The following is a 27,490-nucleotide window of genomic DNA, read 5'->3' on the forward strand; positions in this document are numbered from 1 at the left end:
TGTATTTTCACAGTTTGTTTTTGTACATTGGTTGTTTCTCCCATTGGGTGCGATCTTTCATTGTTTTTGTTGTGCTTCGTGTATTTACTGTGAATACCCACAAGAAAATGAATCTCGGGGTTTTACGTGGTGACATGTATGTACTTTGATAATAAGATTACTTTGAGCTTTGAACAACCAGGACAAAATTACTCAAATAAATGCCAATCATCAATGCTATAATTTCTAAAAACAATCTGTCCGTCATTTTGACCATAATATTTACTTAATAATATTAGCAGTAAAACAGTTTAATATGCTTCACAAAAGTATTAAAAAACATCAAGGTGACCAATATTTAAATCACAGTATGCTGTAAGAAGTTTTTTAAGAAGGGAAAGTGAATCAGTGAGAAAAAGCAAGGAAATTCCAAGGTTTTGGATCATGGCAGCTTAAATTCTGGCTTCCAATGATCAGGTGATTTCATTTGATGAAGATTAAAAGTCGGAGCAGTACACGTTGCTCAGAGCTGTAGAATTAGATAGGGCTGAAATCATGTGGCATTTTGCAGAGAGATGTGAAAATTAAAAATGAAGGCATTTTTTCAGAGGTGGCATGGTAGTGTAATGGGTAGCACAATGCTTTACGGTACCAGTGACAGGGGTTCATTGTATGGAGCTTGTACGTCTCATGTGACCACGTGGGTTTGCTCTGGATGGTCCAGTCTCCTCCCACAGTCAAAGGACGTGCCAGGTGGTAAATTAATCGGACATTGTAAATGTCTCATGATTAGGCTTGGGTTATATTGGGGATGCTGGACGGCTTGGCTGGAAAGGCCTATTCCGTACAGTATCTCAATAAACAGTCAGAATCTAGAGTAAGGCTGCAAATGCAGGGGTGCTGACAGAGCGGGATAAGTGCAGGGGTGCTGACTGGATCTCTGTTATTATTCTGATCCTTAGGGTTCATACAGGAGTCAAGAATGGCGAGGAGCTTTAATTCTTAATGATCATTTTTTTTTAAAGTTTAATGATTTGAAACTAAGTGAAGAGCTGAGAAGCAAAGCAGAAATACAATGAAAATGAATGATGAAAAGCTAGAAATGACAAAAAGCTAGCACCTCTGAAAAATCCATTGCCTTTGTAGTTGAGCTAAGAAAAATCACTTAGATAAGAATAAACCAATTAACAGTTGCACAATTAAATCACTTGCGTAATATGCTAACACTCAGCCAATGGAAAATGAGAAAGGTGATGAACTGTTTATAATTGCTATATCACGTACTGCCAGTGAGTGGGAATGAACCACCTCACACTGAAAAATACTTGAGTTTGTTTGAAAAAAGGTACACATTATGATTAAACTATGTCTTTAGTCTTACATTAATTAATCTAATATCTTACAAAAGGTATTAAAACAGTGGATTCCAACAGTAGGATATTCACAGCAGATTTTTTTATATGACCTCATATTTACAGAAGATAGAATATGGAAGAACTGCCCAAATAGTCTGTTTGACATTTAATACTGTGTTGAGTGCTTCAGGAGCAGAATAAATGAAATGGGAGTAAAGCTTTTCAGTGGAATAGATCACAGTCATGGTGTGGATATAAATCTGAAGCAGCCTCTCTTAAGCTGTTCCCACGACTGCAAACAGTCATGTAACATTATTGGCAAGGGAATAGAATTTGTGGTGGATCAAAAGCTTTAGGTCTTCCCAGTGTTTAGATGATTGAAATTTAAATTCAAATACTGGATGCCACACTTTAAGAAACAGTGAGAAGCTGTGAAAGATGGTGGCGGAGTATCAGGTGCTTGGAGACTTGTACTGTGTTTTCACATAAGTGGATGGGCAAACAGGAAATGGGAAAGGAATAAGCAGACGCTATTGAGAGACTCCAAGTGTAATAGTGCAAGTGAGTCGATGGCCATGATAACTTTGGATCAAGGGTCAACTGGAAAGCAGACCTCAATACAAACCTACATTCAGGCGAGAGCAGGTGGGATAAACTCTCCAAGAGTTAAAATATATGATATTTATTATTGTTTTATATGGCATGAGTGTGGCCTAGGAGGGGCAGATGCAAGTCTGTCCATTTGGGAACCAGGGTTGGATCAATCTTTGTTTGACATCCCACTCACAGCCATTCCAACATGGGTGGCCCTGAGGTGGCATCACCTGACGGAGTCTCTGAAGCAGAAAGCCTCCACACGACATCAACCTGTTGATCCAGGTAATGGAGGATATTAATTATAATGTGTGATAGGTGATTGGCTGTCCATCAGATGTGATCATGACATTTTTAGTGAGGCTGTTGCTCAAGTAGTTACAAGGGAACTACTATGCAAGTGGAGACCCTCTTGATATATTTCTAATACTTTATTTACTGTCCATTGCTTTAATTCTCAAATGTATTTTGTTCCTAATGTCTGGTTCATTCATACCTAGTCTATATTCCATTGATGGCTGTTCTCCTTTGTACATTGTTCCCTTCAGCCTTTAGGTCAGCCATGTTCTCACTGTGACCCAGAATCTCTGTGTACCTCTGCTCAAGTATCCCATGGTCATGCCACATTTGTTGTCTGTATCAATGCTGAACAAATAGATATCATATACATACAGTTCAATATTAGCAATCAATGTTTCTATAAATTCTGTTGTTAGTTTCAAGGAAAAGTAAATAAATTTAAAGGTGAAAGGTATTTTCGTGAGATGAGGCGTCTGGGCAGGGTTATTCAATGAACAATACTAATTTCAGGATCAAATAAAGACAGCAGCTGAAAAATGAGAACAAAGTGCGGGTGCTGGAAATCTGAAATAAAACTGGAAAATGTTGGAAACATTCTGCAGGTCAGGCAGTATTCCTGAAGAAAGAGCCAAAGGTTCATGTTCAAACAGATGCTGGCTGACGTGCTGAGCATTGCTATTTCATGTTTCCAGCACTTGCGCTAGACTGGCTTTGAGCTCTGGGCCACCGCCATTAGTGGACCCACACATTTAGCCCTAGGGCTGTCGGCGGCTCACCACGGTCTGTTCAATCCACTGTGGTATCCTGGCACCGACAGCACCTGCAGCCATGGCCAACTCGCAATGACTGCGGTAACCAAAGAGCCAGGGGCCTGCTCAAGCCATGTGGAAGCAGCGGAACAACCGGTCAGATTCCGTGGGCTTCCCCTTGTCAGCTACCTTCTGGGTGTGGTGCAGGAGAGGCTGCCTTCTGCCTGTCTATAGCTTTCATCATACAAGTTGAGTCCATCTTAACTCTGCCCAGTTACGCAATCTATTGCTTTCTTTCAATCGGAATCAGAATCAGGTTTATTATCACTGGCGTGTGACGTGAAATTTGTTAGCAGCAGCAGTTCAATGCAATACATAATCTAGCAGAGAAAAAATAATAATAAATAAAATAAAAACTAATAAGAAATAAACAAGTAAATCAATTATGTATATCAAATAGATTTTTAAAAAGTGCAAAAACAGAAATACTGTATATTAAAAAGATGAGGTAGTGTCCAAAGATTCAATGTCCATTTAGGAATCAGATGGCAGAGGGGAAGCAGCTGTTCCTGAATCGCTGACTGTGTGCCTTCAGGCTTCTGTACCTCCTACCTGATGGTAACAGTGATAGTGTTGTGTGTTTGTAGCAAAGGGAACCATCCAGCAGTGCAAGATTTTTTAAAAACATGCCAGTTTCATTGGCATTGTAGATACCATCTGCACAAGATTTTTGGAACAAGTTGGGGAGTTTTGTAGATTTCTGTGTTTCTGCATTTACAGCATCAGCACTGCCTTCCTCACCGTGTGCTTTCTTGAAATTAATGTGGTGCCAACATTTCCATTTAAACAACCAGCCATCTGTTTAAAATCTTCATGGCCCAGCTTCCTAACGAGCTCCTCTGACTTGCTTTTTAACTTCGGTTCACTGACATGCACACCTGGTCCAGTTACAATAGAAAACCATTGACTGAGGCCCTCTTCAAGATCTGGATCCTTATCTTCACACTTATATTTTTGGGATTTTCCCTGTTGTCACTCGTGGAAAGCCCATTCTCTTGCAGAGCATCTGGCTGATGTATCCATCGTGCAGTTGTAGATTTTGGTAGTCCAGTTATCCATGCCAGCTAATGATTAGTGGTGTTAAGCCATTGTCTTTTAATTTGGTGGACAGGTAATTATTTTATTGACCCCAAAGGAAATTACAGTGTCACAGTAGCATTACAAGTGCACAGATATACAAATATTAGAAGAGAAGTATGAAAGATTAAAAAATAAGTTACCTCAGTCTAACAGGAAGGGGTCATCACTTCCCCAACTGTAGGTTGACTCATTATAGAGCCTAATGGCTGAGGGTAAGAATGACCTCATATCATGCTCTTTGGAGCAGCACAGTTGTCTTAGTCTGTTACTGAAAGTGTTTCTCTGTTCAGCCAAGGTGGCATGCAGAGAGCTAGAAACATTGTCCAGAATTGCCAGGATTTTCTGTAGGGTCCTTTGGTCTACCACAGCCTCCAGTGTGTCCAGTTTGACTCCTATAACAGAGGCAGCCTCTCTAATTGGTTTATTGAGCCTGTTGTCATCACCTGTGTTGGTGCCGCAGCATACCAGAGTATGGAAGATTGTACTGGCAACAACAGACTGGTAGAACATGGGAAGGAGAGACCTGCATACTCTAAAGGACCTCAGTCTCCTCAGGAACTAGAGGCAACTCTGGCCCTTCTTGTACACAGCCTCTGTGTTGGTGTTCCACTGAAATCTGTCATCCAGGTCCTCACCATGAATAGTAACAGGGAGCAGTGCAGGCTTGGTCTTCCTAAAGTCTATCACCATCTTCTTTGTCTTACTGATGTTGAGCTGCAGATGATTCAGCTTGCACCATTTGACAAAGTCCTCCACCAGGACCCTGTATTCATCCTCCCATCCTCCCTTTATACGCCCAACTATTGCTGAGTCATCAGAGAATTTCTGCCGATGACATGACTCAGTGTTGTATCTAAAGTCTGAGGTATACAGGGTAAACAGGGAAGGAGCCAATACAGTCCCCCGTGGGGCCCCAGTGCTGCTTATATCCATGTCTGACACACAGCTCTGAAGCAACACAAACTGTGGTCTGCCAGTCAGGTAGTCCATTATCCAGCATACAATAGAAATGCCAACCTGCATTGAACAACATACACAAAATGCTGGAGGAACTCAACAGACCAGGCAGCATCTAGGCAAAGGAGTACAAATGACATTTCAGGCTGAAACCTTTCAGCAGGATTGGAGGAAAAAACCTGCATTGAATGGAGCTTTACCCCAGCAATGAGGGCTGTACGGTATTGAAGGCACTTGAGAAATAAAGAAACAAGATCCTCATAGCGTTGCCCTGCTTATCGAAATGGGAGTAGGCGCTGTTCAGCAAAGGGAAACATCCAGCAATGCATGATTTTTTAAAAAAGCCTGTTTCATTGGCATTGTAGATATCAGCTGTACCAAATTTTTGAAGTAAGTCAGGGAGTTTTGTAGATTTCCGTGTTTCTGCACTTACAGCAACAGCGCTATCTTTCTCACCGTGTGCTTTCTTGAAATTAATGTGGTGCCAACATTTCCATTGAAACAACCAACCATCTGTTGCTTTAAAACCTTCATGATCCAGCTTCTTAACTAGCTCTTCTGACTTTTTTTTGACTAGTGTCAAATCTTTTCTTGGCAAGAGTGCAATTATTTTTTAAATTAAAAAAAAACAGAATTACCAAAAGTCACTGCTTTTTTAATCTGTGTCTGTTGGCCTAAATGGATAACATAACACAAGCACAAATGACTGATGCGACTGTTTGCTCTGAGCACTGTATTGTGTCTAATGGCCACACAAGTGCATGTGGCTGACTGTCACCTGCCTCACTTAAATGGCATAGTGTCCCAGCTATTTTCTCAATTAGGTTTTGTTCTTTAAGAGTTGTCCCAGAGGTCCCAATCTTTCCTGATTAACCGATGGCCCGGTTAACTGAAATCCACTGTGCTTGTTGCTATCTGTGCTGTTCATGGTGTTTGCATCCGGTTTTGTTTAGTCCTAGTATGTTTAGATGGGGGAAATACATACTTCTGCATGTTGGGAATTACACAAGGTTTCAATCTTTACAAGGTGGAATATATAGTTTTGTACATAGATGAAAGTAATTTTGTTTCATTTTAAAGAAAGAATCTGAGACAAATTTGTAGTGAACTTTTAATAAAATGGATTAGGCCTTGTGGATTAATTTATATTCTGATTTGCAGTGCAAACTGGATATATTTCTTCACATGTCAATCTACAAGCTTCTCAAGTATTAACCTAGGTCAGTGTGGGAAACGTAGAATCAAGTAAGATGACAAAAGGGGACCCTTTGGCCTGATATGGTGATCTGCTGAAAGAGACAACTGTGGACATTCTTCCTTCTTTTCCAGTTACTCATGCAACTGGTTTCCATGATATTTCCAGATGCAGGCTGTCTCTGGATAATGAACAGGTTCCAATTTTACAGATGTCTATAAGCCAATTTTGTCCATAAGCTGGAAAATACACAGAAATCACTTGAGTTTGGGAGCTACTGTACACCTCCGTAGTATTGTAATAAATAGCATAAAGATTTGGTAAGAAAAAGATAGTGGTGTAAAGTGGGGGTAAGGGAAGAGAGAGAGAGAGAATAAACTAGTTCTGCTGTTCATAGAAACCAAGTATGAGTTCCTGTTGTACTTTTGAATTTAATAACACTGTATTATGAGAACTCATTCGTATGTAGGGATGTTCATAAGTTTGGTGTTCATAATGCAGAACCAGCCTGCGGAGTTCTAGATCCCAATGGCTCTTTCGAAAAACAATCTATTTTTTCTATAATAAACACAAGAGATCCTGCAGATGTTGTAAATCCAGAGTAACACTCACAAAATGCTGGAGTGCCTCAGCCAGTCATACAGAGGAGTAAACGATTGGCGTACTGGGCCAAAACCCTGCATCAGAGCATCACACACTAGATCTCCATTAAATTATTTGCCAATTATTTTGAATTCAGGACCTCTACTACTGACAACCTTGCCAAAGAGAATATCAATTTCTCTCAATATCTTGAAAACTCTCGGCTATTCAGCTTTACTTACTCAGATCTCAGCTATACTTACTCCCATCCGCCAGCATTAAACAATGTCACCACGATATTTTAAATAAATATTATGTTGTGATTGAAAAGGTACTCACACTAGCTGGGATGTGTTGCTCTTCCAAAGTTTGAACTATGGGTCCATCCTGCAGACATGCTTCCTTGTTTCCTCTCTTCACAGCAGAATGCTCCAAACATTGCCAGCCTCTTATAACTAAAATCTCCCACCACCAGTAACACAATAAGCTACAACCAGAATTGCCTTAAGTTCTCTCACTGAGGCCTCACAAATCTATAATAATCAGTACCTCTATATTTTATTCCTCCGTTCACAAACTTAAGGAACGTGTACTTTTTGCCCACCATATTGACTTGTATTGCCACCCTTATAGAGTTGTATAAGATTATGGGAGGGACAGAAAAGGGAATGCACACAGTAGGTGTCCCAGGGTTAGGGAGAGAAGAAATCGATGTTTAAGGTGAGAGGGGAGAGATTTAACAAGAATATGTGGGTAAGTTGTGACTGCGAACAAAGTCACCAGAGAGACACTGATGCTAGTGACATAGAAGTCTTTATTGATTACAATAAGCAGACATTCTCACAGAGACACACTGGTAGAGGCTCACAAACCCAAAAGTACAACACATTTTATACCCTTAAGATTAAAGTTAACAGTAGGTGATTCAATACAATTTCAGTAGTTACAATGACATTGCTTACTTCAATACTTCGGATTAACAAATGGCTTATTTGAGGTACAGACATATGGTGGAAGCATGTTGTAATTGACAAGGCAACTCTGAAGGTTCAAATACCTTTGTTGGGAAAAATTATTAGCAAAGATATTCTAAAACCTTCTGATGACAGAGGGACAGACAAAACCCATAGTTGCCTGAATTGACACAGGCCAATTAACACAGCCCCATTGTCTTAACTTTTGTCTGATGCATATGCAAATATCTCATGGTCACCAGTTTGTAAAACATCTCTCTTACAGACAGTATTGTTTGTTTGCAAAGATGTGCTTTTAAATTCAATTACTGCTTGCAATTTACAATTTGCATCCAGAACTGAGGACTAGTTCTTGCTTGAATTATTATTTACCATATGCACGTAACTTCAGAATACTCCCTAACAAGGGGCAACTAGGAAGTGGTCAGTATATGGTCTTAGCTGCCTGAGGAGGTGATAAGCAGGTGCTCATGTTGACAACATTTAAAAGGTATTTGGACAGGCATGTGGATTGAAAGGTTTAGAGGGATATGGGTTACACATAGGCAAATAGGCCAAGCCTAGATGGAAATATTGGCCAGCATGGACTAGTTGGGCCGAAGAGCCTGTTGCTGTGCTGTACGACCCATTCCTGTTAAGGTATGAGTCATCTTGTTGACATGATATGAGAAGCAAATAGATTATCCATTACTCAGTTGGATGCCGTTTTACTGGATGTAATCTTTTTCTATATCTTACGTGTTTATAACTGATAAAAGGACTCAAAGAAAATGAAGGTGGGATAAAGTTTCTGCTAGGTGTTCAAGGCATTGAAGGAATCAACTTTAATTACTGTTGATATCAGGATAATGCTGGAAGGTTGACAACCCTGTATTATCTGCTGTGTTTAAAACGAAAATATAAAATCAATAACTTAAAGGTCGCTGAAGCTCGTCCATTTACATTTCTGTATGGATTTTCCCTCTATCTCTTAGCCTTTCAATGGAATTGCCAAAGAAACAGCTTAACACCTGAGCCTTCATTTACTAAAATATAAAGCTAAACAAAATCATTGAGTTTTATTTTGTATGTATGATTAGTAACATACAAGAATAAATCATGCATAATCATAACAGTATTTTAATGCTGAAATTATGGTGTGAAATGGGGAAACCCCATGGAAATCCTTCATCAAGATTACTTCAAATCTCAGTGTTTTGATTTTATGACAATGAAATTGTGTCTGAGTTTGATTCCAGTTGTCTTGCTTTTCTAGTTTTCAGAATTTGATATGCAAAGATAACCAATAAAACAACAGCGATTATTGAAACAACAAGCAAAGCATACAGAGCACTTGCTGCATCTACACTAGAGATTTCCAATCCCAGGAAATAAACTTGCCCTTCTTCGGTATTTGTTGTCAGGGTTGGTGTGGTTTTCACTGTTGGAGGTTCTATGGTGGTGGCTAACAAAAAAAAAACAAGCAATTTATACACATGTTTAGAGAAGAGCTATTCCCATGCTTTTTCCCCATTTATTAATACTAAAATGTGCTGAATTTTGCTTTGCATTTATTGAATTATGACTGGAAGCAACAAGTAATAAGTACGGAATCCAAAAAAAATGTAGTCGGAATTTTAAAGAGAGTTTAAAAAAATTATTTTGTTCAGACACCAAGGAAACAATATAAAGTGGTGCTCAGATATTTAAGTGAGTTCCACTTGTCACACATTCCTCTAGACAGCTAGTAAAGTCTACTTGGAAATATTACATCCAGTTTCAGAAGTGCACCGGTGTTTGTTGTGTAGTTCCAATTACAAAGACATTGGCCAGCAGCACAAACTGAAAAGCTGTGCTGCGGAGAAACTGCAAAGTGATGAGTTTTTGATGTATTATCACAAGTATATTTAAAGTGAAGGTTTATAGATTTGATTAGTAAAGGCATGATGGGCCAAATGCCCTAATTAGGTTCCTGTGTCGATGGTCTTATGGAAGGGCTATTTAGGTCCATGGATGGTAGTAAAGGAAGAGATGTCAGAACAAGTGTTGCATATCTAAAGGCTGCAGGGGACATTGCCAACAGATGGAAAAGTGTGGGTGGGGACGACAGATGAGCAAAGAGAGTCGTCTCTGCAGTAAGAAGAAGGTGGTGCAGAAGCAGTGGCTGGCAGAAATGATGAACCCTACCACTTGGGTTAGGATCCTCGGCTGTGATTTTATTGAATGGCAATGTATATGTGAAGATTGACATAGCTAATTACTGCTTCTGTTCTTTCGGGCACATCTGCCAGAATATGAAGGAGCAGGAAGGATTGCAGCAGAGCAAAGAGAGGACTCACTGCCACGTTCTCAATAAACAGTGGGTGATAAATACATCCCATCAGTGGCACCCTCCACCACAGCACAAATAAAAATGAAAGATTACCCTTTATTTAATCTCTACCAGTTTAGATTGTCAGATCTTGCAACCTTTTCAAGAACTGTTGTCTCAATACCAACTTCTTCAGTAAATCAATCCTTACTTTATGAAGTCCAAGTGTAAGGTTTGTCAGCCGTACAAAGCCAGTTAATAAAACAACCTTCGCAGTTAACCAACGTCGGCAGATATTAGAAAATGATCACAAACATTACAAATGTATTTCCTTCAAATGTTATTATGCAGAAAGATATTGACCTACCTTCTGACTGCAGGCACTTGTGTGGCCCTAAAGCAGGATCAGGAAAGCCATTGCAGCGAATAATTGTAGAATAAAACTTGGCTGAAGCTTTGGGAATACGAGGCAAAGAAGGGTCTGTGTGATTTACATAGAATAATCCAAATCTGTCAGCGTATCCTATAGCCCATTCAAAGTTGTCCATCAGCGACCATGCTGTGTAGCCACGGATATCAACTCCATCGAGTTTGATAGCTATGGGGTCACAATAAAAGATAGTTTGAATTTTATTACACCCCTGTAAGTATCATTCAACAAGATCTAACTGAAAAGTAATAACAAATAATAAGAATCTGTAATTGGGCACACATAGGACAGAGAGAGGATGTGAGTGCAAGAGACCAGCGTTGGCCTGGGTCTTTTGTAGAGTTAGTGTCATCAGCTCCTGCATGTAAATTCCAAATATTGAACCTCTTGGTCTGCTGCCTGTAATTCAGAGAGAAATCCAAGGAATGGATTTAGAGTGAACAATGGGTGTAAGAGGTAGCTTAAAATATATTTTAAATCATCCTATTATATACTAGTATTTTAATATGTTGCTAACAAGTCACAATATTCCAATGAATAAACATCTGTCATTTCCACTGTGGCCACTAGACTCAAGAACGTTTTCCACCCCGCTGTTATCAGACTCCTGAAAGGATCTTTCATGTGTTAAACGATGAACTCTTGATCTCCCAGTCTACCCTGTTGTGGACTTTGCACTTTAGTTGTCTATCTACACTGCACGATCTTTCTAAATGCAAGACAATATTCTGTGTTTGTTTTCTTTTTACTACTTTGGTGTAATGATGTATGGAATGATCCGTCTGGGTGTCACACACAGCTTCTCACTGTATCTCAGTACACCTGAAAATAAAGATCAAATAATAATAAACCAACTTGGAATTAATTCTACTAGCTGCAATCAAACAGTTCAGTGAAGATTGTTAACACAAATATGAGTGTATTAATTTCTTAAAATGGGATAAAATCAAAACAAACAATGATGGTTAGTTAACTCAGAAAATACTGTTAACTGCAATGCATGTGCTGAAAAAAAAATCTTTGAAACTTGCAGATATGAAAGCAAAGGCAATAATTCACACTGAGTGTGAAGCAGAAATAACAAATACATTCAATCTGCCAGGAATGTGCTAATGAAGTATGGTATTTAAAACGTAGGGCCAGAACATTGAGTCAGAGAGAGAGAAAAGAAAGGAAATGTTGAAACATGCAAGGAACCATTGTGCAGTTGTTTTGACAGTGTTTGCGTGCTTAGAGATACGGGCAAGAGGCTTGGACTATTTTGAAGAGTGAGGGCATGGTGGAGCATGTGAATATTAGATATTAGTGTTGGATTGAAATTGTTGATAAGCCATTGACTGGGAAAATAGCACAATAGTGCACAAGGGGATTGTTGTAGTAATTTAAAAGTAGGATTTTATGCCTTCACTTATCTTGACTTTGCATGTGGGTTGGCTAAACAGTTTTCCATCTTCACCCTTGGAGCTTCACTTCTGGTTTTCACCTTGTTTGCAACCTTCTCCCCGTCGCACATTTATTTTTACCTGGAGAGCTTCCTGATTCCCTGTGCCTCTTCCCCCCACCAAAGTTCAAAGCAAGTTTATTATCAATGGTGGGGAGGGTTTTATCTATGATGGACTGGGCTGTATCCACTACTTTTTGTATGATCTTCCATTCAAAGGCATTGGTGTTTCCATACCAGACTGTGATGCAGCCAGTCAATAGGCTTTCCACCACACATCTATAAAGTTTGTCGAAGTTTCTGTTGACATGCCGAATCTTCGCAAATCCCTAAGGAAGTAGAGGTGCTGCTGTACATTCTTTGTAATTGTACCTATGTGCTGGGCCCAGGACAGGTCCTCTGAAATAATAACAACAAGGAATTTAAAATTGCTGACCCTCTCCACCTCTGAGCCTCCGATGAGGACTGGCTCATGGACCTCCAGTTTACTCTTCCTGAAGTCAATAGTAAGCTTCTTGGCCTTGCTGACATTGAGTAAGAGGTTGTTGTTATAGCACCACAAAGCTAGATTTTCAGTCTCCCTCTTATGTGCTGAATCATCCCCTCTTTTAGACCATAAGACATAGGAACAGAGTCAGGCCATTCAGCCCATCGAGTCTGCTCCGGCTGATCCCATATCCCAGTCAACCCTATGCACCTTCCCTCTCCCCCTTGATGCCCCGACCAATCAGGACTTAATCAACCTCTGTTTTGTTTATATCCATGACTTGGCCTCCACCGCAGTCTGTGGCAGAGCATTCCACAGATTCACCACTCTTTGGCTAAAAAAGTTCTAAAAGGTCACCCCTCAAATTTGAGGCTGTGCCCTCTAGTTCTGGATACCCCCACCAACGAAAACATCCTCTCCACATTTACCCTATCTAGTCCTTTCAACATTCGGTAGGTTTCAATGAGATCCCCACTCATTCTTCTAAATTGCAGTGAGTACAGGCCCAAAGCTGCCAAACGCTCCTCATATGTTAACCCCTTCATTCCCATAATCCTCCTTGTGAACTTCCTCTGGACTCTCTCCAATATCCTTTCTGAGATAAGGGGCCCCAAACTGTTGACAATACTCCAAGTGCAGCCTGACTAGTGTCTTATAAAGCTTCAGCATTATCTCCTTGCTTTTATATTCTATTCCCCTCAAAATAAATGCCAGCATTGCACTTACCACAAACTCAACCTGTATAGTAACCTTCTGGGAGTCTTGCACGAGGACTCCTAAGTCCCTTTGCATATCTGATGTTTAATTTTTCTCCCCATTTAGATAATAGTCTGCACTATTGTTCCTTTTACCAAAATGCATTATCATACATTTCCCAACACTGTATTCCATTTGCCACATTTTTGCCCATTCTTCCAATTTATCTAAGTCCTGCTGCCATCTCATTGCTTCCTCAGAACTACCTACCCCTCCACCTATCCTCATATCATTCACAAACTGCCACAAAACCATCAATTCCACTAAATAAATCAATGTGAAAAGTAGCAATCCCAATACTGACCACTTAGGAACACCACTAGTCACTGATAGCCAACCAGAAAAGTTCCCCTTTATTCCCACTCACTGCCATCTGCCTGTCATCCAATCCACTATCCATGCCAGTATCTTTACTGTAACACCATAGGATTTCATCTTGTGTGTGGCACCTTATCAAATGCCTTCTGAAAATCCAAGTACATGGCATCCACTATCTCTCCTTTGTCCACCCTGCTTATTACGTCCTCAAAGACGTTACTCCCAGAAACTTCAGTCACCTCTGCTCTGCCGTCATCCCCACCAGTATCTCGCTCCAATCCACCTGGGCAAGCTCCTCTCTCATGCCTCTGGAATTCTCTTTATTCCATTGCAATACTGATATGTGACTTGTGCTTCTCCCTGTAAAATTACAGTATGTCTTCAATTATATTATGACACTGTCTCCTAAGGGTTCCTTTACATTAAGCTCCCTAATAAGATCTGGGTTATTACACAACACCCAATCTAAGATAGCTTTTCCCCGAGTAGGTTCGAGCACAAGCTGCTCTGAAAAGCCATCTCATAGTCATTCAACAAATTCCCCCTCTTGTGAAATGGAGTACCTGTTGTCGAAGTGGATGGCCACTATCTGACAGTTACCCATTTATCTGTCTCCTGTGGCCCCAGGGTGACTGCCTCCCTGTAGCTCCTGTCTATCACTGCTTCACTTTCCCTAACCAGCTGATGGTCATCGAGTTGCAGCTGCAGTTCCCAAACACGGTCTCTAAGGAGCTGCATCTCTGATTCAGCCTATGGCAGCGGTGTCGTCAGCAAACCTGTGCATGGAATTGGAGCTGTGCTTAGGCACACAGTCATAAATGTAAGGCGAGTTAACAGGGGGCTAAGCAGACAGCCTTGTGGTGCATCTGTGCTGATGGAGATTGTGGAAGAGTTGTTGTTGCCAATCCAAACTGACTGGGGTCTGCAAGCGAGGAAATTGAGGCCAAGATCTTGAAGCTTATTGATTAGATTTGAGGGGATGATGGTACCTGTACTAAATTCCAAGCTGTAGTCAATAAAGAGCATCTTGATGTTTGCATCTTTGCTGTCCAGATATTCCAAAGTTGAGGTGGTATCTACTGTGGACCTGTTGTGCCAATAGGCAAATTGGAGTGGATTTAAGTCCCTTCTCAGGCAGGGGTTGATATGTTTCATCACCAGCTTCTCAAAATACTTCATCACTGTGGATGTAAGTGCTACTGGATGATAGACATTGACGCAGTTACCTCATTCTTCTTAGGCTCCGGTACAAGTGAAGCCTGCTTGAAGCAGCTGGGTACCTCACACTGCCAAAGCGAGAGGTTAAAGATCTCAGTGAACATTCCACCCAGCTGACCAGCACAGGTCTTTTGCATTCAGCCAGTTACCCTGCTTGGGCAGGTTGCTTTTTGAGGATTTACCCTCTTGGAGGATGCTCGCATGGCCGACCTCAGAGGATCATTGGGCCACGTCCAGAAGCATGATTGAAAATCTGAAGTTGCTCACATCAGTAATCAGTAATGGGCAATGAACACCTTTTATTTAATTTGCGTAGCATGTATTCAGCTACCTGTTCACGAAACTGTATCTCTGTACTGTCGTCGTCCACCGTCTGCAGAAGTGATCACAATGTGGTGCAAGCATTCCATTTGTCTGTGTTCTCTACTGGAACAAATGGTTAATTATGCACTGCTGTCACAGAATCTGCTTTTGCACTTCTCTCTGTCTCCTCTTGTCCACAAAGGGGAACTAGTATGGAGTACACAGGTACACAAAGTGTGTGAACAGACCGTACAATAAACACCAACATCCAGCATCAGATAGTTCAGAAACTCTGTGTTTGGCATCTGGCCGGCTCTTAGTGGGGCTCCAGAATGCAAATGAGGCATACAGCCAGGGTCAGCATTCATCAGTCTCACTGTAAATGGATTATATCACTGCATGGCATGTGAAAATAGTGAACTATTATATTTAGTCAGAGAATGATCCATTGTCCAGAATATTTGCTAGTCAAATATGATGTAGTTTACATATGATATGAACATAGGTAGGTCAAGAAGAGTTGAGGAAGCAGGGAATCCCCAGAAGGGCTTAGAAAGAATTGGGCAAAGAAGTTGCAGATGTAGGAAATGTATGGTCATATACATTGGTCGAAGACTATTGGTGTAGACTATTTTCTAAATGTGGAACAAATTCAAAATTAAAGGTGCAGAGGGACTGGTGAGTCCTTGTGTAGGATTCCGTACAAGTTAACTTTCAGGTTGAGTCAGAGGTAAGGAAGGTAAGATGCGATGTTAGCATGCATTTCAAGAGGACTAGTATATAAAAGCAAGGAGGAGATGCCGAGGCTTGATAAGGATTTGGGCAGTCCACACGTGGAGTGTTGTGAGCAGTTTTGGGCCCCTTACCTCAGGAAGGATGTGCTGGCATTGGAGAGGGACAACAGAGGGTCATGAGAATGATTCTGGAAATGAAAGTTTTAATGTATGAAAAGCATTGGATGGCTCTGAACTGGAGTTTAGAGAATGAGACGGGGAGGGGGTGAAGTATCTCATTGAATATTGAAAGATAGAGTGGAGGTGGAGAGGAAGGCTTCCAAAAGTGGGAGATTCTGGGACAAGGTGGCACAGCCTCAGAATAAAAAGATGTCCCTTTAGAACAGAGATGAGGATGAATTTCCTAGCAAGAGGGCAGCAGATCTGGGGAATTCATTGCCACAAGTGGCTGTGAAGGCAAAATAATTGGATAACGGTGGCTGATCGGCTCTTGATTAGTAAGGGTGTCAAAGATCACAGGGAGAAGGCAGGAGAATGGGGTTGAAAGGGATAATAAATCAGCCACGATGGAATGGAGCAAATGTCTCAATTCTACTCCTATGTTTTTTGGTCTTCGGGTCTTAGATGTGTTCAAAATTATCAAAATTTTACTGTGTATAGATGTGAGTTAGATTTAAATCCAGATCTTCATTTTGTATTATCCTCTAGCAATAAAGGTTCTTAAATGAGGCATGGCTGACTTGAATTGATATGCAGGATATTTCCTTTAATATATGAAAACGTTTGTCCCATTTTGCCTGAGAATTCTTTTGGCTGGTTTAAAAGTGCAATGGCTGTTGATAAACAGGGAAGCCCAGTGGATCAGCAGGCGCTGATTTTGAAGTGTTTATTTTGCTAATCAGCAGTGATTTACAATAAAGAGTGGATTAGAGTTTGGGTTAGTGGACACTACGGGGTGTGGCAAAGGGAAAGGGCTTTGTTATCATCCAGACTTCACTTACAATTGAGCTGTTGTTGTCAACCAAGTCTATTTGTCACTATTATGAAACTGCAACAAGTCCGCAAAATTAGCAGAAAAATTAAAAATAGGAGCCATCTACCTTTTAAAACTTCATTAATGTAACCCCGATAATAATTGATCCTCCAGGTATCATTGAGACCTTGATATCCATGCTCTGAAATACCATTTTCTGTTAGGTAAATTGGAGGATTGTTGAACTCTTTTTTGATCCAGTTAAGAATTTTCCGATAGCCCCATGGGGTTACTTTCAGCCAAAAAGACCCAGAGCTAAGCCAAGTGCGGTCTACAGTTGTCCCAGTTCCCCTAAAAATAGAGAAGGAATTATTTCATAAAATAGAAATTTTTAGCAGAAATTGTTAGAAGAGAAATCTAACTTTGAATATATTTTCTAATTTATCTGTCACTACATATTACAGTCAAACCTAATTTAAAATTTACTGTCTTTACTCTTTTGGGATAAATGAACTGGGTCCTCTGAGGCTCCAGGCTCATTTATATGGAAATGTCCTGATGTAATTGTCATGAATTATGCTAACTCAAGGTATTGTACTAACAGCAAAGATCAATATAATGAAGACTGCCAAGAAAGGTCAAAGCCCTCTCAGTAAGAAAAGTACTGGAAGAACTCAGTCAGTCATGCAGCATCTGTGGAAAAAGGAAATAGTTTAGGTTGCAGTGTAATGCAGGGTCTCGGATATGAAATGTTCACTGATTTCCCTTTTGACAGCAAATAAAATCTGTCATTTTATTTATTTTACCAGATGGAAGCCCTGCATGAGAGCAGCTGATAACATTGCCCTCAACCGCAAAAAATCTCCAAAGTAGTTGCAGTAATTTCAATCTGCAACATTGACACAGATTCCAGAAAGTTCAAATTGACGTTTATAAATGCTGTCTTCTTTCCTGAAGGAAATTATTAAAATACGTTTTTCTACTTTGCAAAGGAAACATAGACTTTTACTTCCAATATTTCTCCAGGATATCAGCTGTAGTTTCAGCAAAACGTCTCTAGAAAACCTAATATAAATTACTCCAATATTTCATGCATCTATATAGATAATTTAAAAGGTCTTTATAAATACGAGATTCCCAACGGGTCATCAAGAAACTCAGGAGTGCTTATTGAAGTATTCAACAAGGGGAACGTTTTGTGGAGTTCAGGAAGAGATGTTAGAAAATCTAGATGACTGGAAGTCTATTGTTGATGGAATTAGGGAGCCAAGAGAACAGCTTGATTGAAACCTGGACAGGAAGTAAGGCTGGAAGACATTACAGAAATAAGATGGGGTAAAGGAGGATCAGAAGTTTAAATTTTGTGGTTTGCAAATGGAGCCAATGTAAATCAATGAGGATTAAAAGGCGATATGAAAGCCAGCAACCAGATTCAATTCCATCGCTGTCTGTAAGTAGCTTATACCCTGTGACCATGTGATCCGGGTGCTCCGGTTTCCTCCCACATTCCAAAGGCTAGTAGGTTATTTGTTTAGAGATACAGCACAGAACAGGCCCTTCTGGCTCTTCGAACAGCACTGTCCAGCAACCCACCCATTTAACCTTAGTCTAATCATGGGATGATTTACAACGATCAATGAACCTGCTAACCAGTATGACTTTGGACTGTGGGAGGACACCAGAGCACCCAGAGGAAACCTACGTGGTCATGGGGAGAACATACGAACTCCTCAGAGCAGATGCTGGAAATGAAGTTTGTTAGTCAACGGGTGTAACCTGGGTGGTGTGGTTCATTGAGCCGAGGGATCTGTTATCATACTGTATCTCCAAATAAAAGAAAATACAAAAAAGGCAAAAAAGTTTTAGTTGAATGAAGCCAATCAATAGGGAATGGGTGGAGTTTGTGCTGGTTATGACCATGGTGTCTTGGATTCAGGGATGGAGGAGTTTATTATTGATTCTCCACTGACAAGACAGAGAAAACAAGACCAAATAATTGACATGACTGATTGTGGGTGGAGGCAAGTATTAGTGATGCATGATGGATAATAAAAGCCATATTTTGCATTGACAGCATGTAGATAAAAGGAGGGGGAGGGCAAAGGTTGCTGAGGGAGACCAAGGGGTAGAGTTAGGGCAGGTAAAAGCAGCCAGTGATGTAGATTCACCAAATGGATATGTAGCAGGAAAAGCACGTGAGGACTGTTCATCAGGACTTGGACGTGGTATTGTAAAGTAACTACAGTCTAGCAAATATTTAACTCAAATAACATTATGTACTATTTTTATTATTTAAAATCTTACCTGTCAGCATCATACAGTGGGATAAGGTTTCCAAGATTGGCATTGAAAGCCAATACGGTGGTGTAGTGATTAAATCCCATATAATCGTAGGTTCCTTTAATTCTTCTTTTTTCAGATTCTGAAAACTCTGGGAGCCTGAGAATGTTATTTGATAGACAGTCAAGTACCTCAAACAACATTTTTCTTGCCAAGTTCTACCACTCATGCCTGCTATCCTCAGATTTCTTTGTGACAGATGTTTAAAATGATTTTGGTTTGTTTAAGTAAGCAAAAATGACTCACATCCTGTTAATGGTTCCAAGTGGATCAGGGTTATTAGCACAGACATACGTCATGAAATTTGTTGTTTTGAGGCAGCAATACAGTGTCAGACTTAAAATTTACTATAAGTTACATTTTAAAAAAGTGCAAATGAGGAAAAGTGAGGTTGTGTTCATGCGTTCATGGACCTGAAAAAGGCAGTAACTTCCAAGTAGACAAGGCAAGCTAAACCCGTTCTGTAGTCATGTGATACTATCCTGACATCAAAAGCAACTTTGGAACTCCACTCTTTTCCTGGTTCTTCAAATGCTCTTCCTTACTAAACCTTTTTTCAAGCAATTGTACAGAATAATGGATTTTGGACTTGTATTCTATTTTTTAAATCGTTGGCAATGTTGTTAATATATTGCTGTTGTAGTATCAATGATAAACTAGTGGAGATCTTTTCCAGAGGACACCCAGCAGGTGGCATTGCATGGTGATGAGAGAAAAGAGCCAATTCCTACAAAATGAGGCAAAAACCGAGGAATAAAGTTAGCCAAATGGACTGATGCAGGTGTTTATGCCTCAGGCATAACTGTTCAGATTAAGTTAATTTATCTGGATGTGTGTTGAGGACAGAAATCCAACAGGTCCAGGCCTAATTATTTTTTTAATTTCTCCATCTACCAAACTCATTCTCCAAGTGCTTGAACAGTGCATTGTCTGAAAATCATTCTTACTTGGTGTAGTAGCACCACCTTCTAATCTGTTTCCAAAATTCATTTCCTTTAGATGTCATTTTGGGATCTCTCTCTGTCTCTTTCTCTTGCTCTCTCTAGATATATATATATATATATATATATATATATATATTTATCTCTATCTATCTACCTATATATATATAGACACACACACATATGTGTGTGTGTGTACGTGCGTGTGTATCTTGTATAATGCAGTTAGAATTATTGGTCATGGATGTATTTCCAGGCAATAAGCACCTTTGTTTAAGTGACTTTATTTTTTTTCAGTCCTCACATTGAATCATTTTATTGATTCAATGTGTAATTACAGCCACGGCAATACATGCTCAAAGCAACTTTAATCCTTACTACAGGCTTTGGGTTGTTTTCCAAAGCCCACATTAATACAACACTGCAGATCACAGGAAAAATGAGTGCCAATACCTAGCAGTATATCACACTTTATATTATTTCAATCATTAAAATGGCTTACTTCTTACCGGGACTTGGGCAATCCTTGAGCCAAGCTCTTCTCCCTCACACGAGTTTTCATTATCTCATTGTAGTCACCATCTTTAAAGATTGGATATGCAAACCAACCACCATAAAACTAAAGGAGAAAAATATTAGATTACACTTTGACAGTGGCCAGATTATTTCTGGGGGCTAATTTAGCCTTTTGAAAATTAATTATGGAATCACAATTGCTCTGTTCCCATTCTTTCTAAAGCAGATTGCAAACATTTCCATGTGTTGAAGATCTGTTGTTATGATTATTCCTGTCACTGTAATTAATGCATGCCTTTTCTTCCACTTCTTGTCATTAGTGTCTGAAGTTGCTGGCATTTGGGGGGACATTTCAGAATACACAGAGTAGAACATATTCCAACAAGAAAGGAAAATTCAAAGGAGTTAACATCTGTGGTTAACATAAAAACAACAATACTTTAAGAAAAAGAATGTATAAATATGCACAGGCGCATAGCAGATCCCAAGATGGAAAATAAAACAAAACAGTAAGAGAGCACAAGCTTACAAAACTAAGAGATTAATATGGAAGAAACATTTAGAGTATCAGGTGCAGCTAGCCAAATCTGAATAAAAGGTAGTAAGAGTTTCTATAGCTATTTTTAAAAATAAAAGAGTTAACAAAATGAACATTGGCCCAATAGAACATGAGAAAGCAATAGGCCACTGGTTTCTTCAGTCCTGCTCTAACACACTGTCATTTTCCTGCTACCTCAGGCAGAGAATTCCACTCATTTGTCACCCTCGCATGTGATGAAATTTCTCCATATTTCAGTCCTAAACTTATTCTGAGAGTATGAGCTCTCAGAGGAAGCATCCTCCCTGAACTCAGCATGTAGAAATCTTGCTTCAATGAGATTCTTTTCATTTGTCTAAGTAAAATATGGATCTGGTCTCGTTCATCTTTCATTGTGTAGTAAAGCAGCCATTCTTTAAACTAGCCCAATGAACTTTGGTGCATTCCCTCTGACAAGTATACTCACTACTAAGTTGAGACCAGATGTTTATGCCCTACTGCCAGGTACGAGTTCACCTAGACCTTGTATCATTGAATCAGGGAATTAGTAATGAAATGAAGGAGACTACTGATAAATTAAACAAGTGCTTTCAGCTGCCTTCTCAAGAGAATGTAGAGAGGGAGGAGCTCTGTAGAGCTATGTTTACTAGTTAAGCAAATTGATGAAGCTACAACTGATGAATTCCTGGATTTTGATGAGGTTCATCCTAGAGTCTTAAAAAATGTGGCTAGTGAGAAAGCTAGTCCCAGTCCTGAAGCAACACGAGTGAATCTGCAGATGCTGGAAATAAATAAAAACACAGAATGCTAGCAGAACTCAGCAGGCCAGACAGCATCTATGGGAGGAGGTAGTGACGACGTTTCGGCCCGTCTGGGAATACCTCCTCCCATAGATGCTGTCTGGCCTGCTGAGTTCTGCCAGCATTTTGTGTTTTTATCCCAGTCCTGAAGATGGGTCTCAGCTCAAAACGTCAACTGTTTATTCATTTCCATAGATGCTGCCTGACCTGCTGAGCTCCTCCAGCATTTTGTGTGCATTACTCCAGATTTCCAGCAACTACAGAATCTCCTGTGTTAGTGAGAAAGCTGACGTGTTGGGTTTAACTTTTCAAACTTCCTTAGATTTGGGCAAAAGTACTATTAGACTGGAAAAATTTTTAAATGGCAAAATTAAACTCAGTAATCAAAAAGTGATGGAGATGGAAAGCAGGAAGGAAGCACTTTTCTAACTACATATCAAGAAGAAATTGTTAGAAGCTATTAAAAGATGTTATAGAGCCTCATTTAGGAAAATCAGTTGGGCATAGTTAATATGGTTTTGTGAAAGGAAAATCAAATGTAATTAATATTCTTTGAAGAAAGATGCATTGTAGACAAAGTGGATGCATTTGATAAGATACCACATTAAGGATTATTGCAGAAAATAAAATTTCACAGTGTAGGAGGCAGTATGGATAAAAGAAATAGAAGACATAATAGAAGACATTCTACAGATTGGTTGGTGAGGATTGGGATTGGGCGAAGGTGGCACCAGTGAACAATGCGACCAAGGGCAACATCCTCCAGACAGTTCACAAAACTACCTCCTTCACTTCTTTTTCTTTCAGATGTGTTTCTGCTGCTGTTGGAGACTGTGATCGACATGTGATCGGTATGTTTTCGGGTCGATTGAGCAATCTGGCACTTGGTTGTCGCTGAGAGGGTTCCATGAGGTTTCGAGTGAGGTGTGCAACCTGGAGAGGCCATGATTGATGCCATTTCTCACTGATCTTGGCGATTAAAGCATTGAGAACGATTGAAATCATTGAGGCAAGAGCGGAAGGTGTGCGAGTGTACAGTGCTGTCTACCAGCCTCTCGCTCATTGCTACAGGAGGAAGTGTCTGGGTGTGAGTGGTCTCTCTCTTCCTCTCATTCACTGCTCCCAGAGGAAGGTCCCTTCATTCGAATGCTCTCTCTCTCTCTCTCTCTCTCTGTCCCCCTCACTCGATACTGCTGGAGTCCTGGGTCTTGGGTAAGGTTTAATCAACATGGTTCGTGTATTGGACTCTACAGTTCACATTATGGTGTGTTTGTGGTCGCTCCTTTTTTGTTGCTATTTTGTGCGATTTTGCTCAGGCTCTGTGGCCTGAAGTTAATGAATGACACAGAGCCAGATTGAACTGAACTGAGTGGAAGTGAATAAGCCAGGACTGGTTCAATGATTTGTGGTCTGGTGTTTGTATTCTGTGCTTTTCGCTTTTTTTGTTGTTGTTAGCGGAATTTGTTCTTTTTTTGTGCATTCGCGGTTTGATGTTTTTCTTTGAATGGGTTCCATACTGTTACTTTGTTCTGAGGCTGTCTGTGGGAAAATGAATCTCAGGGCTATATACTGCATACAGACTTTGATGATAAATGTTACTTGAAATTTTGAACTTTTTAACAATTTATGTAAATGACAGATGAAAAGCACAGAAGTTATGGTTGTAAAATATGCTGAGAGCGACCACAAAGTTAACTGGGAAATTAGGTTGTGAAGAGGAGGTAAGGACATATTTCAAAAGGATGAACAGAGGTCAGGCAAATGAAGTTATAATGTTGGAAAACATGGAATTGATTTTGTCAAGAAACATTAAAGAGCATATCATCCAAAAGCTGAGAATTAGCACGTAATAAGGAAGCTAACAATGTCATTGTTTGCTGTGGGAAATTAAAGTATCCTTGTAACCTCTCAGGGCAGATTCCAGTCATTCATGAAGGCAGCTTACATCTGCCTTTAGAAATTCTGGTCCTGCCAGCATCACCCATATTGTATAATTGAAATGGGGGGCGGGGAAGTTGTGACACATCTCCTTCCTTCAATTTCCATTACTGTTGGAGATTTGTTAAATCAACATTTATATGTTTTTCATTTTCTTTTTATCTAATTTTTTCTTACGATCCCATACTTTGGTTTCCGTACCTAAGTTTACCTTAAATTTGCTCTGCGCCAACCCAACCTCCCTGGTTTAGACACTGCTGCTCTTTGATCCTTCTTATGACTGGTCAAGCAGATACACCATTGCTGACACGGGCTCCAAACCCCTTGGTCAAGGATCTGTTACTTTCTGCATAGCTGAATTTTGGATGCAGAGGCTCATAAATGCCTGAGGATGATAACAAGCATTTGACCCAAACATATGGTCCATCACTCAACAGTGATTAGGAACAGAAGGAGTTTATTTCCTCCTCTGTTAATTAAGTCCAACGTATTTATCTGCAGTAAGTAAGAGGCAAACAAATAGTATTCTTGCTTTCTCACCATCAGATGTCTATTTGCTGCATCCACATCTTCTTGTTTGTACGGATTTCTTGGTTCAACCCAGTCAGAGTTTATTGTTATGGAAATGAGACCATGCTGCTGCGATCTGTAAGTGTCATTGTACAAATGCCAAACTTCAGCATGAGCTTTGATTAGATTGTGAGCAACAACATACGGAGCCGTGCCCAGTCTTGTGCCAATACCTACAAGCATAAGAAAGAATGATTTATTAAACCAAAGTCACTTAATACTTTTAGGAATAATTAGGAAAGAGATTAATGTCTGTTAATAACTGCATGTTGTACTGACTAGAAATTTATTTCTATTGACTTAAGAGGATTGAATTACAGAAGCAGAATATATTTTATTCCCATTCCAAAATACTGTATGTTCATTATGTGATGATGAATTTGTGATTGAAACTGCGTGTGATGGGGTTTGAGAACATTAACAGAATTTTTATATCTAAAATGACTATTGTAATTAAGGCAGTTGGTGATGTTACAGAAAATTAAAAACACAGCATTTGCTTACTGAAGTTTTAAAAGCAATCAAATCGGTGAGAGCTCAAGTGTTGCTTTTACACCCCTCCTAATTTTATTTGTACTGAGGTCAATAAGAAATGAAATTTAGTATGTAGGTGTGAAAATACTATGGGTTTCATGCATGATGAGTGAAGTTCAAGCTGCCTTATTAGATTTAGAGATATAGTGTGGTTACAGGCCCTTACAGCCAAATGAGCCCATACCTTCCAATTACACCCATGTGACCAATTAACCTGCTAACCCATGTGTATTTGGAATGTGGGAGGAAACCCAAGTGGTCATGGAGAGAAACCCCTTAAAAAACAGGGACAGAATCAAACCTGAGTCACTGGTACTGTAATAGTTTTGCCCCTAACTTCTATAACTTTTTATTTAGAATCATGCTGCTGGTAAGGCTAGCATTTTTATTGCCAGTCCCAATTACCATTACCATTGACAATGTGGTAGGGAGCTACTTCCTTCAGGTCTTTCCATTTCTCTGTTGGAGCACTGGTATTTGAGCATGGCACAATTGAAGGCCATTCTAGAAGCTCTCACATTGAGCCTGGAGTTAGACTGGGTTAATAAAGCAGATGGCTGTTTCCAACCCTGATGTACCTTAGTATACATAAGTTCAAAGTAAATTTATTATCCAAGTACATTTGTGTCATCATATACAACCCTGAGATTCATTTTCTTGCAGGCATACTCAATAAATCCATAATAACCATAGTAGAATCAATGAAAGACCGCATTAACTTGGGTGTTCAACCAGTGTGCAAAATACAACAAACTGCAAATAACAAAAAGAAAGAAAAAAAAGAAATAATAAAATAATCATCATCATAAATAAATAAATAAGCAATAAATATCAAGAACATGAGATGAGAATTCCTTGAAAGTGAGACCACAGGATGTGGGAACATTTCAATGATGGGGTAAATGAAGTTGAGTGAAGTTATCTCCTTTGGCACAGGAGCCTGGTGGCTGACTGGCAATAACTGTTCCTGAACCTGGTGGTGAGAGTTCTGAGGCTCCTGTACCTTCTTCCTGATGGCAGCAGTGAGAAGAGAGCATGTCCAGTGTGGTGGAGATCGTTGACGACGGATGCTGCTTTCTAGTGACAATGTTACATGTAGCTGGGCTCAATGGTGGAGAGGGCTTTAGCCGTGATGGACTGGGCGTATCCATTACTTTTTGTATGATTTTCTGTTCAAGGGCATTGTTGTTTCCATACCATGCTGAGATGCAGCCATTCAATATACTCTCCATCACGCATCTATAGAAGTTTGTTGAAGTATTAGATGCCATGCCAAATCTTTGCAGTCTCCTAAAGAAGTAAAGGTGCTAACCCTCTCCACCTCTGATCCTCTGATGAGAACTTGTGGGTGGAAGTCTGGTTTCTTCCTCCTGAATTCAATAATCAGCTCCTTTGTTTTGCTGACAATGAATAAGAATGCCTGGCACCACTCAGCCAGAATTTCAGTCTCCTTCCTGTACGCTGATTCGACACCATCTTTGATTCAGCCTACGCCATTTTCAAACTTGAATCTGGTATTGAAGCTGTGCTCAGCCACACAGTCATGGGTGTAAAGTGAGTAGAGCAGGGGGTGAAGCACTCAGCCGCGTGGTTCTCCTGTGCTAATGGAGATCGTGGAGGAGATGGTGTCGCCAATCTGAACTGTTTGGGGAGTGAGGAAATTGAGGGTCCAATTGTATTGAGGCCAAGGTCTTGATGATTATTGATTAGCTTTGAGGGGATGATGGTATTGACTGCCGCACTGTAGTCGATAAGGAGCACCCTGATGTTCAGATGTTCCAGGGTTTAGTGAAGAGCCAATGAGACCTGCTTTGCTGGTAGCCAAATTGGAGTGGATCTAATTCACTTCTCATGCAGAAGTTGATATGTTTCATCACCAACCTCTCAAAACACTTTATCATAGTGGATGTAAGTACTACTGGATGACTGTCATTGGGGCAGGTTAACCAGTTCTTCTTAGTCACCTGTTTGAAGCAGGTGGGTACCTCAGACTGCTGAAGCGAGAGGTTAAAGATCTCAGTGAACACTCCAGAAAGCTGATCAGCACAGGTCTTTAGTACCTGGCCAGGTGCCCCGTCTAGGCTGGATGTTTCTCATGGGTTCTCCCTCCTGAAGGGTGCTTGCATATCGGCCTTGGAGACTGATATCACAGGATTGTTGGGGGGCTGTGGCAGTTCATGGTGGTTCCTCCACATTTTGACGGTCAAAGTGAGCATAGAAGGCATTGAACTCATCTGGAAGCGAAGCCCTAGTGTTGCCTACGTTGCTTGATTTTGTTTTATAAGAGGTGACGGTATTCAAGCACTGCCACAACTGTTCAGCATCCTTCATTGATTCCAGTTTAGTCCAGAATTGCCACTTCACTTGTGACATACATTCCGGAGATGGTACCTGGATCTCTTGTAACTTTCTTAGTCACCAGACTTAAATGCCTTGGATCTGGCCCTCAGCAGTTTGCAAATCTCACGGTTGTGGGAGACTGAATGATTTAATGGCAACCCATGATGTACTTATTCAGATCCCCAGCTGAGTCCTTCA

At 40.2% G+C, this 27,490-nt stretch overlaps 1 protein-coding gene across 1 annotated transcript in view; it reads right to left on the reverse strand.

Moving 5' to 3' along the window:
* Window positions 1–7,706: 7,706 nt before the first annotated feature.
* The window catches only part of LOC140714444 (lactase/phlorizin hydrolase-like), a 94,934-nt gene continuing 75,150 nt past the window's right edge, over window positions 7,707–27,490 (reverse strand). Inside the window, exons 12-17 of the mRNA XM_073025745.1 lie at window positions 24,389–24,591; window positions 20,566–20,675; window positions 19,080–19,214; window positions 16,903–17,126; window positions 10,483–10,713; window positions 7,707–9,269 (exon numbers count right to left, since the gene is read on the reverse strand). Coding sequence (XP_072881846.1) covers window positions 9,028–9,269; window positions 10,483–10,713; window positions 16,903–17,126; window positions 19,080–19,214; window positions 20,566–20,675; window positions 24,389–24,591 — 1,145 coding nt within the window. The 3' untranslated portion in view covers window positions 7,707–9,027. The remainder of the gene's footprint in view (window positions 9,270–10,482; window positions 10,714–16,902; window positions 17,127–19,079; window positions 19,215–20,565; window positions 20,676–24,388; window positions 24,592–27,490) is intronic.

Source organism: Hemitrygon akajei, chromosome 2, assembly GCF_048418815.1.
Source record: "Hemitrygon akajei chromosome 2, sHemAka1.3, whole genome shotgun sequence".
NCBI lineage: Eukaryota > Metazoa > Chordata > Chondrichthyes > Myliobatiformes > Dasyatidae > Hemitrygon > Hemitrygon akajei.